This window comes from Microtus oregoni, unplaced genomic scaffold (assembly GCF_018167655.1).
Source record: "Microtus oregoni isolate MIOR12 unplaced genomic scaffold, Mior012 000004F_ref0000308, whole genome shotgun sequence".
In the NCBI taxonomy this organism is placed as follows: domain Eukaryota; kingdom Metazoa; phylum Chordata; class Mammalia; order Rodentia; family Cricetidae; genus Microtus; species Microtus oregoni.
Window position 1 is genome coordinate 30,908,529 of NW_024543063.1, and position 15,452 is coordinate 30,923,980.

At 50.0% G+C, this 15,452-nt stretch overlaps 1 protein-coding gene across 2 annotated transcripts in view; it reads right to left on the bottom strand.

Moving 5' to 3' along the window:
• Positions 1-1,805: 1,805 nt before the first annotated feature.
• Spire2 (spire type actin nucleation factor 2) overlaps positions 1,806-15,452 on the bottom strand; it is a 34,579-nt gene continuing 20,932 nt past the window's right edge. The window contains exons 4-15 of one of the 2 annotated variants that reach the window (XM_041650813.1): positions 13,277-13,357; positions 13,021-13,185; positions 11,971-12,057; positions 11,476-11,617; positions 10,259-10,428; positions 9,405-9,594; positions 8,432-8,547; positions 6,094-6,228; positions 5,845-5,912; positions 4,769-4,796; positions 2,750-2,865; positions 1,806-2,159 (exon numbers count right to left, since the gene is read on the bottom strand). In XM_041650813.1, the coding sequence (XP_041506747.1) occupies positions 1,937-2,159; positions 2,750-2,865; positions 4,769-4,796; positions 5,845-5,912; positions 6,094-6,228; positions 8,432-8,547; positions 9,405-9,594; positions 10,259-10,428; positions 11,476-11,617; positions 11,971-12,057; positions 13,021-13,185; positions 13,277-13,357 (1,521 nt within the window). In that variant the 3' untranslated portion in view covers positions 1,806-1,936. The remainder of the gene's footprint in view (positions 2,160-2,749; positions 2,866-4,768; positions 4,797-5,844; positions 5,913-6,093; positions 6,229-8,431; positions 8,548-9,404; positions 9,595-10,258; positions 10,429-11,475; positions 11,618-11,970; positions 12,058-13,020; positions 13,186-13,276; positions 13,358-15,452) is intronic. The other variant, XM_041650815.1, reaches the window with a different exon arrangement.

Sequence of the window (15,452 nt, forward strand, 5' to 3'; positions counted from 1 at the left end):
GCAGCCTCAGAAAACAAGTGTAGGGAACAGTACAACCTGTAAGCATTATCCCTCAGCTCAGCCTAGCTGTTTCCAGTATGGGCTTTTGTTGCTTTCATTTGTGTTAATGTGGAGATCAGAACCTGGGGGGCTGTGTTTGGGAGTGTGAGATAGATATGTGGCTACTTTCGCATCTGTATATTAGCAGTTGTACTTAGTTCCTAGGAGTGGCTGTCCTGAAGAGCACTACATAAACTTGCGTGTTTTCTTGTCTGAGAGTTCACAATATAGCTCAGACTTCTCCAGAGCTTGCTATGTAGCCCAGATGAGTCTCAAATTAATGCTCTTCCTGATTCTAATAGCCTCCATACTTGGTTAAACGTGGGTGTTTTTATTGCTTGTTGAGTGTCAGTAGTAATTCCTGACCCTCTCTGCCTGTTCTTTTAAAACAAAACAAAGGGCTGGAAAGACGGCCTAATGGTTAAGATGCCGCACAGACAGAGGACTTGAGTTCAATTCTGAGCACCCACATGGCTATTCCCAACTGCCTGCAGCTCCACTTTGATAGCTCCTACATGAATATAGTGCACAAAAATTCATGCAAAAAACCCACATAACATAAATGTCTTTTAAAATCTAGAAGACAATATACAAAGGCAGCCTATGAAGTGTTCGAACATGTGCTGAGGGCTAGCTGCTTTTATTGGGTGTTCTAATTTCAAAGACAACACCCACAGAGCCATCTGTCACAGTCATGTGCCTTTGGTGCCTCTTCTAGCCTTAAGCAGGGTGTCAGAGCCTGGAGGCAGTCAGGAAGGTTCAGTTAACAGGCTTTCGGTTGGAATTCTGGCATCTTCTGAGATAAGCAGTCAAATCCCTTTACCTTACTGAACCTCGGTTTCCTTATCTGTAAGGTGTGGTGATGACAAAACCCCACCTCTTGGGTGCCTGTAAGCAGGCAGGGTGCTTAGCACAGCCCTTCCTGAGTCCCGCGTAGGTATTTCCTCTGGGCTTAATGAACATAACCATCAGCACCGTGCAGCTGTGCTAACCTGCAGAGCACATGGGCCTGCAACTCTGGCAGTGAAGCAGATAACACAGTATGCAGGTATGACGGTCTCTGGTGATGGTTATAGGGTTATTAACCTGGTAGGAAGCAGGTCACCAGGCCCTCACAGGAGATTCCGGCCAACCCCCCACCACCACAGCTACACCATGGTCTCAGTACAGGAAAACTGGTTGGGGGTGTGACTTACATTGAAGCACCTTTCATGAACTGTCACCTATGCTGGGGTAGGGCTTTGGGGTGATGCAACTACCCAAGAGTCACTTATGTTCTTGTAAGGGACCCCTCACCATGTTACTGTAATCTCAGAAGACTCATTGGTTCATCAAGCTAGACTTGAGTGCAATCATTTCTTTCGTCTGTGGGTGACTTATGCAGGGGGAATAGATGTTTGTTCATAAGTCCCCAGGAAAAGTCACACAGTGCCAGAAAGGGGCCAGGAGCAAGCTTGGCTTGGGGTATCTGGGCTTCCTCATAGCACAATCCCAGAAACTTGGAGGCCTCCCAGGTGTCTCTGCTGCTTGAGCACCCTAAAGGACAGGTAGGCCTGATATTCAGGTTCACCTGAGAACCAAGGTGCCCTGTCCACCCAGGGAAGAGAGGCTGCCATAAGCTCACTACAAGAGAACCAAGGCATGGAGCAGGAAAGCTGCCCTTTCTCCATTCCCCAGTCCCTCCCAGCCTTTCCAAGGATTCCTGAGAGGAAAGAAGGAAGGTCCTGGAGTAAGCTTGGCCCTAAATGAACTTTAGGGCAAAGAGACAATGTATATAAATATAAATATATAGGCTGTATATATATTATAAATGTGTCTATATGTATATATGTACATGCGCAAGGGGGTTGATGGCAGCTGTGTCCCAGGGTGGGGAGCAGGGTGACCATCACAACAGTCACTGCAAGTTGAGAGTCCTGGTGTTGGGGATGTAGAGGGACTGGGTCTGGCGGCTGCGTCGTGGAGTGGCATTGAGGACATCCACACTCTTGCGGCTGGAGCATACTACATCAGCCACGAAGCTGGTGCAGTCACTGCAGACATCCTTGAGAACACAGCCATGGGCATAGATGTGGGGGAACTCCTCCTCTACGCTCCGCCATCTTGGTCCCTGCAGGGATCTAGGATGGAAAGATGCCAGGAGAGAACCATGAGAAGAGAGGACTCTATTACAGTCGGGGTCCTCCAGAGGGCTTGTCCTGCCACTTCAGAATCCCAAATCTTGATTTTTATGTCCACAGTGATCCCTCCAAGCTCCCTGCTGCCTCTTCTCTCCTTCCTCATGGCTCATCCACAGGCGTCTTACTGAGCGCACCTGGCAGTGTGCATCCCTGCAAAGGTTCTTCCTGGACGGGCACTGAGGTCCTGAGCCCAGACCACCCAAACCCAATTCCCTACAACCCTGCCTCTAGAGCCCTGCCAAATGACTTGTTCCCTGGGGAAATCCTCACAGTGCCATAGACACCTGCCCTAGTTTCCCAGTTACGTTCAATTGTCTACTGCCACAGGATACCAGCAACAGTGCAAAAGAACATACTGGAGCCGGGCGGTGGTGGCGCACGCCTTTAATCCCAGCACTCGGGAGGAAGAGGCAGGCAGATCTCTGTGAGTTCGAGACCAGCCTGGTCTACAAGAGCTAGTTCCAGGACAGGCTCCAAAACCACAGAGAAACCCTGTCTCGAAAAACCAAAAAAAAAAAAAAAGAACATACTGGAAGGCATCTCTCCTCAGTGTTGGCATGGCTTTGGTAGTTGGCACCTTCTGAAGACTCTCAAAACCGAGTGTGTAGACAGGGATGTGTGCACACTTCTTGGAAGGCATCTTCATCTGCAACACAAGGAAGGGTGTGGAGAAGGTTCCTGAGCATCCAGCCAGGCACCCTGTATCCTCCTCACCCCCTGGGGGCCGAAAGACTGGAAGTGGCGCCCCCTACACTCAGTCATCTGAGGGCCCAGCATAGGCTCCTGCCTTGTCACACCCCAACTACATTTCCTGCTCATCCAAACTGTAACTTGGTAGGGTTTGGGAACTGTTTTACGGCACAAAGAGTGTGACTGTAAGTTCTGCACACAACCAGTATTTCATATGGACAAGGATGGAGTATTCAATTCCTGTGGTCCAGGGGCTGATGATAGAGGATTTGAGAAAAGTAGGTTCCTCTTTCGGAGCTGAGGCATGATGGTCAGTACTCTTCCAGGTGTTTCTGTCCTTTAGTTCTGAGTGGAAGCATGCATCCAAATGCAACATGGTCTTGCTGAAAACTCTCTCATGTCAAAAGGGGGATTTTGTAGGAGGAGAGAGAAAAGCTGTGTGTCTCCAGGCTACTCACATGGAATACTTAACAACTGTTAAAACTTTCTACTCATTTATGTTTACTTTGTGAGTATGGGCGTTTTGCCTGCATTCATGTCTGTGCACTCTGTGCATGCAGTGCCCGTGGATCTTCTGGAACTGGAGTTACAAATTCGCTAGTTGTAATGTAATACTGTGGGACAATGGTCTTGTACCCTGTAAAGATTTGTCACTTGTATTAGTTTAATAAAATGCTGATTGGCCAGTAGCCAGGCAGGGCGACTAGAACAGGAGAATTCTGGGAAGAGGAAAGGTCAGTCTGCAGTCATCATCCAGGTGCAGAGGAAGCAAGATGAGAATTGCCTCGCTGATAACAGGTACCAAGCCATGTGGCTAACACAGACAAGAATTGTGGGTTAATTTAAGATGTAAGAGTTAATAAGAAGCCTGAGCTAATAGACCAACCAGTTTATTTACGTAGACCTCTGTGTGTTTCTTTGGGGCTGAACAGCTGTGGGACCAGGTGGGACAGAAACCTCTGTCAACAATCTAAGTTCTGGGAACCAAACCCAGGTCCTCTGCAACAGCAGCAAGTGCTCTTAACCTTAAGCCATCTCTCTAGCACTTTAAGAACAAAATTTAAGACTGCTTATGAGGACCAGGCATGGTGGTACACACATACAGTTCTAGTCCTAGTGCTCAGGACTCAGAGGCAGGCATGTTTCTGAGTTCAAAGCAAGTTTGCTCTACATAGCCAGTTCCAGGCCAGTCAATGCTGTACACAGCCAGACATTTTTGTCTCAAAAATATCAAATACTACCTAGGAGTGTTTTAAGAAACTGTAGTCCTGGCCAGGCATACTAAGTTTCAAGTCAGCTAGGGTTACATAGTGAGACCCTGCCTGAAAGAAAGGCAAACCAAAGGGCTGGAGAGATGGCTCCGAGAATAAGAGCACTAGCTGTTCTTCCAGAGGTCCTGAGTTCAATTCCCAGCAACCATATGGCAGATCACAACCATCTAAGAGATCTGGTACCTTCTTCTGGCATGCAAGGAGAATACTGTATTTATAGTAAATAAATAAACATTAAAAAAGAAATACCAAAAACAAGCCAACCAACCAAAAAACAAAACAAACTGTACAGTTTTAGATCATGTGTGTGGTTCCTGCCTATAATCCCAGCACTTGGGAGGCAGAGACAAGAGGATCTGGAGTTCAAAGTCATCCTCAGTTACATAGAGAATTTTAATGTCAGTCTAGACTTTACACTCAAAACAAGAAAATACACTAATCAGTCTTGGGACGCGTAAGAACAGCTTCTTAGAAGAAGGCAATGGATGAAGTGCCTCCTAAGAGGGCAATTGTCCAACACATCAACTGGAAATAGTAGTACCCCCATCCCACTTCACCAAGACCTGGAAGGTTCCCCGAAATCCTCACCTTTACACTGCAGGAAGTGCACACAGCTCTGGAAGGAACAGAGAGAAAGCAATATCAGTGTAAGGAAGCCTAAGAAGGGAAAGCACCCTCCTCCTGGCTTCCATGTCTGCGGCACATATCTGAGCCAGCCATCAGCTGACTGGCCAGATCCCTGGTCACTCGGTACTTTACTTTCATTTTACCCCAGAATCTTGTATCTTCCTGGGATGACATTCATTTACCTCTGCCTCTTATCTCTCTCAGGACTATCTGGCCTGGAGTGTTTCTGGTGCTTTTCACCATAGAAGCACCATCTCAGTAGAAAGGCTTCAAGTAAGATGTTCAGTTTTATATAGCAATTAGCATTTTAAAATTCCCATATCCGATTTCAGAAGTAAATGCCTGTCAGGTGTGGAGACACTGCACTGAGGCAGGAGGATTGACTTTGAGGCTAGCCTGAGCTATCTAGTGAGGCCCTGTCTCGTTAAAAAAAAAAAAAACAAAAAAAAAAAAAACAAAATCCTTCTTGTAAAAATTCAAACCTACCCAGGTGGTGGTAACACACACCTTTAATCCCAGCACTCAGGCAGGTGGAGCTCTTTGAGTTTGAGGCCAGCCTGGTCTATAGAATGAGTTCTAGGACAGCAGGAGATACATAGAGAAATCCTGTCTCCAAAAACAAAAAAATTCAGCCCAAACCAAGTGGTGGTGACACACGCCTTTAATCCCTGATTTCGGGAGGCAGAGGCAGACGGATTTCTGTGAGTGTAAGCGCAGCTCTCTATGGGTTCCTCTCCTGGTCTACACAGTGAGTTCCAGGCCAGCCAGGGCTACATAGTAAGACACTGTCGCAAAACAAAACCAACCAAACACATATAAATAAATAAATTTAACCTAAACAAGGCATAATGGTACTAACCTATAGTCCTTACAACTTAAATTGAGGCAAGCAGATCATGACTTTGAGGCCAGTCTGGGGTGTACAGTAAGACCCTGTCTCAGGGATTGGAGGGAGACAGGAAGGAAGAAGAAAACACTGAATTGGCTGGTGGGATAGAACATTTCCCTTGTTAATCTGTCTGCTGATCAAGGCTCACCTCTTGCAGAATAGACAGGTAGGTGGCCAGGAAAATAGGGGAAACTTGGTTCGGCAGCAGCAACAAATCTGCAGGGAGAGACAAGGATAGAGCGTGGCAGTGGAAGGCCACTGGAGCCCAAGTCCAGTCCCCAAGAGCATTTGCCTCAGGGCTTCTACCCAGCCACGGAGTCAGCCTCAGACCCTGGTCCCACCCTCTGTTGCTCCTCACAACACCCCTACCCTGCTGCCCAGCGCCCCCAAGCCTCACCTTCCCCCTCTTCAGGCTGCTGAAGAGCTCCTTGTCCTGCAGGAACTTCTCCATCTCAGCCTTCACCAGCACCCGGCGCACATCCACCACCTCCTCCACAGTCAGAGCCAAACTCTCCACAGGGTGGCTGAACTCCTGGGGGCGAGGGAGAGGGTCCTGCTTGCTCAACATCCTGGGGACCCTATAGTTACCTGGTCTCAGTCCAAGCAAGCTGGTAACTTGTATGGCCATCAGCTCACTCATGACTGGGGGCTGGATCTGCTTCAAGGAGGCCCTGCCAATACAGCAAGGTTCCCTAGTCCCATGACCCAGGGCACTGTCCCTTGTCCTCACTGTCCCACGCCAGAAAACCCCATCTCCTGCTTGCAAGCACACACCATTGTTCTAACCTTCTCCACAGAACCTTCCCACGCCCTTCTGTCTGTCTGATCTGTACTGTCCCAAGGAGCCCTGCCTGACCCCAAGCGTGCTCTCCTGTACTCAGCAGACCATCTGTCCTAACTGGCATCATGATGAGCGGTCCTGGTTTGACTTTACTAGTGTGTGGCTTAAGACTGGACACTGGACCTTCTAAGCCTACCTTTTCTGTACAATGGGGTTGCTTCAGCTCCCTTGAGGCAATACAACATTTTTTTTTCTTTTTTGATTTTTTGAGATAGTGTTTCTTAGCCATGGAGCCTGTCGGGGAACTAGCTCTGTAGCCCAGACTGATCTCAAACTCACAGAGATCCACCTGCCTCTGTCTCCAGAGTGCTGGGATTAAAGGCGTAGGCCACCACTGCCTGGACAACATACAATTCTTAACATGGTGCCAGGCACACAGAACTCAAAACGCTAGCTGTTGTTCGTGGAGGCAGGATGGAGACCAGCATACAGGGTGCCACGAGGAAGGAAACTGGATGTTTTTCTAGGATGTGCATTGGCAGCCCTGTGCAGTTTCTGTGTGATTATTTTGGGGCTAAGTGGCCAGGAACTAACTAGTGGCCTCCTTACTACACTAGAGAGATAGCTCAGTGGTTAAGAGCACTGACTGTTCTTCCAGAGGACCTGAGTTCAATTCCCAGCACCCACATGGTGGCTCACAACCATCTGTAACTTCAGTCCCAGAGATTCTAACTCACCTCTTCTGATCTCACAGGCAGTGCATGCATGTGGTGCATCCAGACAAAACACACATGCACATAAGACAAATAAATCACAGATGAATAAGTGTTTTGTTTGGTTTTTTTTCGAGTCAGGGTTTCTCTGTGAAACAGTCCTGGCTGTCCTGGAACTCACTCTGTAGATCAGGCTGGTCTCAAACTCATAGAGATCCTCCTGCCTCTGCCTCCCAAGTGCTAGGATTAAAGACATCACTACTATCCAGCTAAAAACAGGTCCTTCACATGTATTTATCCTACGTGTGTGTGTATGTGCGTGTGGAAGTTGAACAACAACGTTTTAAAGCCGTTCTCGTGCTCTGCCATATGGACATAAATAACCTTTCAATCCAATGAATGAGGGGCTGGAGCAGTGGGCCAGGAGTTAACATCACTGTTCTCTCAGAGGGTCTCAGGCTCAGTTCCCAGCACCCACAGATGGGACTCACTGTCATCTGGAACTCCAGTTCCAAGGGATCTGACACCTGACCTCGGCAGGCACCAGGCATGCACATGGTACACAGACATATGCGCAGGTGAAATACTCATATAAACAAACAAAATTAATAAGGCCGCCTTATTCTTAAGTAGAACTTACACTTTTTAAACTATTTTAGCAGCTATCTTAATCCAAGCCTCAGTGAGAGGACGGTGTCAGCCACAGTTAGTGACACCATCCCTCCACACACATGTAGGATGCCCTGCAATCTACCGTCAGCTTTTACCTGTTACTTCGTTTGATAAATCTGCACAGTGAAATTCAGGCCCAAGTCGGGGCTCCAAGTCAGCAAGCGGTATTAGTTCTTCATACAAACAACACACAACTCAAAGCTGAGGGGACCCAGCATGTCTCAGCCAACAGCACACTTCCTGCAACACTGTATTGCCCTCACGTCCCACAATCCAGGGTTCATCATCTCTCCTGACCCCACTGGAACTGAACAAAACACTTCAGACCTTGGAGAAATGGACTGAAAGACAAGTCTCCGGGTTTGGAGTTGCAGTACCAATGTCTACCAGCAAGTGGCAGCAAAGAACAATCTCCCCAGATACAGGAAACTGGACCTTGGTCCCCTCAGACAAAGACAAAGCCAGACACATCCTGAGGAATGCTCCCCATCTCTCTCGGGCACCACACTCGTGAAAGGATGAAGACGATGCTGAAGAGGGCACCCAGGGCAAACCACCCGGTCACCTACCAGCCACAGGTGCCTGCTATCTGGTGCAGAAGCCTCTGGCTTATCCAATGAGCTCAAGCTGCTGGGCAAGGTGGAGCTGGGGTAAGGCTGGGACTGGTCACTCCCAGGACAGAAAGCTGGAGAAAGAACACAGGCCCATAGGGACCACCTGACAAGAGTGCTGTGCCAAGTGGACAGTGGGGACAGCGTGTGTGTCCCAGTGGAGATGGGGAACAACCTAAAAGTCAAGCAGAGAGCTAAATAATTAAAAAAAAACAGGAATAGCATTATCCTATTTATTCATTCATTTATTTATTATGTATACAATATTCTGAGTGTATGCCTGCAGGCCAGAAGAGGGCACCAGATCTCATTACAGATGGTTGCGAGTCGCCATGTGGTTGCTGGGAATTGAACTCAGGACCTTTGGATGAGCAGGCAATGCTCTTAACCACTGAGCCATCTCTCCAGCCCCAGAGTGCTTGTTTTTGCAGAGGAACCAGGTTTGATTCCCAGGACCTACATGTTGGGTCACAGCCATCTGTAACTCCACTTCCAGGTGCCTCCCACACCTGGCCTGATTTACTTCTTTTTATTCTATATGCATGAGCATAAGTATATTTATCACATGTGTGCCTGGTGCCTGCAGAGGCCAGAGGAGGGTGTTGGATTAGAGATGGTTATGAGCCAGCATGTGGGTGCTGGCAATCACTCTCCACACGAGCAGCTCTTAACTACAAAGCCATCTCTCCACCCCTGCAAGGATTCAAGTTCTTTAGAAAATGGTTTGCAATAAATATGGGTTGGTTAGCTGATTAAAAAAAATTCTCAAGTGGAAAGCAGGGATGGCTGCTAAATTTAGGTGGTGGCCGACAGGCACAAGCTGCATGTCTTGGGTACTTGCCTGCTCAAGGGAGATGTGAGTCTGAGGCTGCAACACAGAATCCATGGGATGGGCACGAAAACAGCAGATGGTGGTGATGATGATACTCACCCTGGTCCTGGGTGCTAGGTTTCCAAGAGTGCATGCTGCCTGCCCTGGTCCGAGGCAGCTCTGTCCCTCCTGGGGGCTGAGTGACTGATTTCAAGCCAGAGACCATCTCACTCCGAAGCTGAGCTAGGTCATGTTCCGAAAAAGAGCGATCCCGCTTCAGTGTTCCCTCTCCACAGGGGGACTCTTCTTCCTGAGAGCACATCAGGCACAGCCCCCATCTGACCGCTGCCCCCTCATGACCGCTGCCCCCTCCTGACCGCTGCCCCCTCCCGACTGCTACCCCCTCCCAACATTGCCCCCTCCCAATCGCTGCCCCCTCCTGACCACTGCCCCCAGCACCTTTTGCTCATCCTTGGACGAAGGCAGTGGATCCAAGAGTGTTAATCGACCCCACTAAGGCCCTGCACTTTCCTCTACACGTCACTAGCTTGCATCTTCTATCTTCTGGACAGTTCATGGCAACTGTCTCAATAATCAAACCATTCCCTGAGTCTTCCAGAAAATCCTGGAGAAGACAGATCCTGCAGGAACGCTGAGCCCTCTGAGATGGCCAGCACTGGGGTCATCTTCCATTCTACTGGGTCAGAGAGCCTCACTGCAGCTAGCTTCTCCATCACCTGAGGCTACTCAGGCTGCTCGTCTGGCCACATTCAAATAACCTCCCTTGTGTTCAGAAGTCACTGTCCCACGGACCCAAGGCTACTTCTGAGCTGAAAAGATAGGGAAGGGGCCACCTGCCACCCCGTTGGTTGGTTGTAGAGGATGTCTACCCAGCTGACTAAACAGACCCCTGTCTAGTTAAGCCTTTCCCAGCCCCATCAACATGAACTTTTGAAGAATCCCTATTCTCTGACCTCAGATGTGTTCATTTCTTCCATCTCTGCTAAGGTGGGGGCTTTAAGCAGGACCCGAGGCCGTGGACGCTGGCTTCCACTCCCGGCATCCGTGACTGACAGATTGATGCAGGAAGTGGACTTCACATCCCCAGAGCAGGCATTGAGGATGCAGGGCAGAGAACCAAACCCTGAGGGCAGGAAAAACAAAGGCAGGGTGGATGGTGAGTGGAGAGGAAGAGGAGGTCAGCACAGGGATGAAGAGTGAGCAGCAAAGGCAAGGAGAACGGGGCAAGGGTGAACGTGGGGCAGGGAGGGCAAGGAGCAGGAAGCCAGAGAGAAGGATAAGCAAGGAAGACAAGGAGGTCAGGGCAAGAACTGGGAATGGGAATGATCTGGAAGGTCAGGGAAGGCGTGGCCAGTGAGCAGGGAAGACAAGGAGTCCAGTGTAGGGGTGGACAGCAAACAGGACAGATGAGGAGGCCAGTACGGGGGTAGAGAGTAAGTGGCAAGGATAAGCAGGCCGGGGCAGGAGGGGACAGTGAGCAAGGAGGACGAGGAGGTCAACATGGCAGTGAATAGCTTTATGAGTACCACTTGATTTAATTCTCCACTTAGAAGGGGAAACTGAAGACTGGTCAGCCAGTTAACAAAGAGCAGCTCTAACTAAAAAGGAGAGCTCCGGCAGGAGCAGGGTTGAAGTTCACCGACTTTAGTTTGCAAGGAAGACCAAGACTCAAATATTTGAACATATATCTGGCTTCCAGTTAGAAACTTGAGTTTTACTTCATTTTACTCCCAAATATTGAAATCTGTCATCCATTATAACAATGAATAAGGGCAAAATCAGATCAAAACCTGGAGTCTGAGATGACTTCACTTTTATAGACCCCTAAGACTTCACAAAGCCATTATAACTACTCTAAGGTTTGGGGGATTTTTTTCCCCCTGAGACAGGGTTTCTCTGTGTAGCCCTGGCTGTCCTGGATCTCACTCTGTAGACCAGGCTGGCTTTGAACTCACTGAGATCCACCTGCCTCTGCCTCCCAAGTGCTGGGATTAAAGGCGTGCACAACCACTGCCCGGCATAATTCCTCTAAGTTTACAGTTAAAAAAATTTTTTTAATAGGTCCTAGGTCCTCTACCCACACAGGAGCTCTTGGGGCTAACCATCCCAAAATTTGATCTTGTAGCCCCAGCGAGGTCCACTGGGGGATGTCTTCTCTCCCGTCACTCACCCTCCCCGCCTTGCTCACCACGGGCACCCAAGTGCTGGGCCCCTACTGGACGAAGCCTCCGCTCCTGCTTGATTTCCTCCAGGATCTTCTCGTGCAATGTTCTCTGCTTTTGTGGTACAGGGCGGAGTCGTCTCTCTGAGACCTGCCGCCGACATGACACACTGAGTAGGAAGGGGAGGCGGGTGATGACATGGGCACACTCTAGAGGAGGGAAATGCTGGGATAACCCGGGAGACTTGAAGCTGCTGCTCAGTAACCCTACTCAAAGAGGCTTTGTGCACACCTGGTGTGAGGTGTAAACAGCTGAAAATTCTCCCTAAAAAGAAGACACAGACCCTCAAGCCCTACACTGGAGATCATGCCCAACCTTACAGCCAACAGGCAAAGAGCCCTCAAAGATCTCCCTCAGAAAACAGATGTGGTAAGACAGCTGGATTGGTCACCAGAGAGCAGCGGGCCCCACAATATCCAGAGGAGGAAGTGTAGAGCTGGTACCTGCTTTAGTGGAGGCCGTGAACGGATGAAGTCCAGGATGAGCTCGTGGGCATCTTTCTTCACTCTGGGAGGGATGTCCCCATCAACCTGCCAGGAGGAGCAGGGTCAAGCTGAGTGTGCAAGAGCCAACTGCCGTGTTAGGGGGACCAGGAGGGGCTCACACAGCCCTGACTTTGGCCTGGTTTTCACAGTCAGCTTCCTTCCTAAGGCCTCTTGTTCCCTGGACTCAGGTGCATAGCCGATACATGGGCCACTCAGCCGCAGCTGAGTCCTAATGAGCCTTAACCTCAGCTGCCTGAGCTTCCTAAACCTTCAGGAAATGGGGCTGTAAGACCCATCTCAGGAGTTGACAGGAGAATGAAATGAATTTCTTTATATAAAGTTTTTTTTGTTTTGTTTTGTTTTTCGAGACAGGGTATCTCTGTGGCTTTGGAGCCTGTCCTGGAACTAGCTCTGTAGACCAGGCTGGTCTCGAATTCACAGAGATCCGCCTGCCTCTGCCTCCCGAGTGCTGGGATTAAAGGCGTGCGCCACCATCGCCCAGCTATATAAAGTTTTGAGTGATACCAGTGTACACAAGGCTTTGTTAATGTGTGTTACATGGGAAAATGTGGTTGGCTCTTTGGTTTGTTTGTTTTGCTTTTTGGTTTTACGAGATTGGGTTTCTCCGTGCTACAGCTCTGGCTGTCCTGAAACTAGCGCTTGTAAACTTGAACTCACAGAGATCCGCCTGCCTCTGCCTCCTGAGTGCTGGGATTAAAGGCATGCACCAATGTAGCTGGCTCTTAGGGCCCCCCCACCCGATCCTCAAGAACCTTCTCCTTGCCCTCATTATTATACTGTATTCCCAATACAACCAAGAGCTGTGGAAACTGCCACATCTGCCTTATTCATATCTACAGATGAGTATCAAACTCTGATCAAGCACAAGGGGCAGGGCAAGGGCTGTTGGCAGAGGGCAGAGGGCAGGGTAAACGGCAGCAGGGCAAGGACCTGCAGAAGGGAACAGGGCCAGGTTTTCTGGTGGAGGACGACAGGGCTGTGGCTCACCATGACCTTGCGCAGCTTGTAATTCCTGGCACGGATATCCTGCATCAGCATCTCGAAGGGGGTGAGCTGGAACTCGGTGGGCAGTGGGTTAAACTCCTGCTCCTGTACTTTCTTCAACTTCACCCCATGACGCAGCTCCCGCATGAGCTGGACCCATAGCCGGGCCTGACCCGGAAAGGAAAACAGCCTCAGCTCTGGCACCCAGGGCTCTCCCAGCACAAACCCCTCTGTCCCGGGTCAGGAGTCCATGTCTTACCCAGTCTGTGTGTCCCAGGTGGTCAAGCTCGGCCAGTGGCTTCTCTACCCGTGGCTCATCCTCCCCCAGCTTCTGCAGCATCTGGGACCAGATGTCTAGTTAGTGTAGAAGTGGCAGCGGCGTGGACACAGCAGGGCCCTACCATCCCATCTAGTAGGATGCACTGCTCTAGCACCCAGCCAGCTGCAAAGGAGCTACAGAGGCACCTGGCCCAGGTCTGGGGGCTTGGAAAGAGCTGGTTACACTATACCATTGCTTTGGAATGGCACAGGACACTTAATCTTCTCTCTAGCGACTTCTCCTGAGCAGGCCTGGTGAGAGTCACTGTCCTCCACAGGCGGTTGACACAGAGGAGGAAGCACTCCCTGTTGCCTTCCAGATTTCAGTTCACCCAACACCTCAGGACCCCTAGCCAAGCCAGGAGCCCACCTATTCTCTTGGCATGTTCATGGCTGTTTCTCTAGGCATGGCCCATACTAGAGGTCACCAAGGACCTGTCTCTTAGTAGCTGTGTGTGCTTCCTCGGCTGCTGCTCTAAGTCTGGAGCCCAGCACAGTGTGGCAAGTGTTAGTCTTCAAGTATGGGTAGGATTGAAGGTAGGTAGAAGACAGGATGAGCCAACCAGCAGGCCCTAGGAGGGAGTCCAGATAGGAGATGCTAAGATGCCAGGGACTCAGGCAACTGGGAATTTGGGGAGAGATGCTGGACTTGCTGCCTTGATGGCTCGGGGTCTGGGTGGCAGGCTGGAGCTTCTGTTCACACTAACACCCCACTACAGAGATGCATCTGTCTTGCAGCCTCTCCCATCCTACAGGGACAGAACTGGACACTCTAGCTTTCTCTAAGCTACCTGCCAAACTGCTTTAACACACACTATAGTGTGGGATTCCCGGGGCAAGGAGCAAAGAGGATGGCTCTCCTGTCCTACTTAGAACAACTACACCGGACCCTGCGCACCTGCTTCTGTCCAAAATCGCCAGCCCACACTAGCCCAGATGTGTCTGTCCAGGAGCCTGTATCCCCAGCACCCATCCTGTGACTCTCTCTGGGATCAGTGGAGTGTCATGTAGAGGTGTGTGCTCCTGCTAAAGCTTATTTGTCTGGGTAAGGAATTGATTCCAGCAACAGAATAGACCATGTTCAAAGAAGGACAAAACCCCAAGGACCACAGGCCAGCCACAGGGAGCAGTCAGAAGAGTGTCTCTGAGATGCCAGGGAGGAGCTGAGAGAGAAGGTGGGGATGGATGGTGCACTGAATACTGGGAGCCAAGAGGAGAACCTCCCAAGGTTGGCATGTGAGAGTTACAGGGGAGGATCAAGCTGGGTCCCAGATTCCATTACTCAAACATCCCTGAAAGGCTGTGCAGGGTCCAAAGGGTCAGGACCTTTCTAGGCTACAGAAAAAGAGAAGCAGCACAGAAAAGGGCAGGGTGGAACCAGAGATCAACATCAACTAACTTAAAAATTAACTTCTGCTACCTGAGCAAGAGAGAACAACTTGAGCCTCACCTGACCTCTCCCAAGTCCCCCATCATCAGTGGAATGTTGACGGGGGCCTGGACAGCCTACTTCACGGGGGGGGGGGGTTCTCTTTAAGGAGTAGCAACTCCTCCCAGGAAGAATGGAGACAGCCGAAAGATGCCAAGCCCTAACTCTGGGTTGGGAGAAGTCGCTCAGGAGCCGGCTGTATCCTAGACAGGCTCTGACACTGGGATGAGGGACCCTAACTCAAAGAGCATCTGCTCATTTGTAAGATGGAAGGAAGTGGGGCTGTGGCAAGCACCCCAAATCTCCAAGTCCATGGGCCTGCCTGTGTGGTTCTGCAAGGGAAGAGGTGGCTGTCTTTACATCACATTTTCAGGAGGAACCGGGGCTGGGAGAGGCCAACCAGGGGGCAGTAAGCAGAGCTCCCTCTTGCAGATGAAAGTGGCCTCAGGGAGGGTAACGGCTAATTTTGAGGCGACAGTAATGTGCAGTAGGCTAGGAGCCACTCCCTGATTCCTGTCTGAAAACCGGGTGAAAAGAAGCCATGAAGTTAAAAATGTATGAAACATTTTGGACAGTGCCCAACATGTGGGGGAGGGGGCAAGTTATAGGTATTCCTAGGAAGGTACAGTCAGGCACCAAAGACCTTAACCCCTGTTGGACGAGTGAGGACCGGCCCCACCCGATCTGC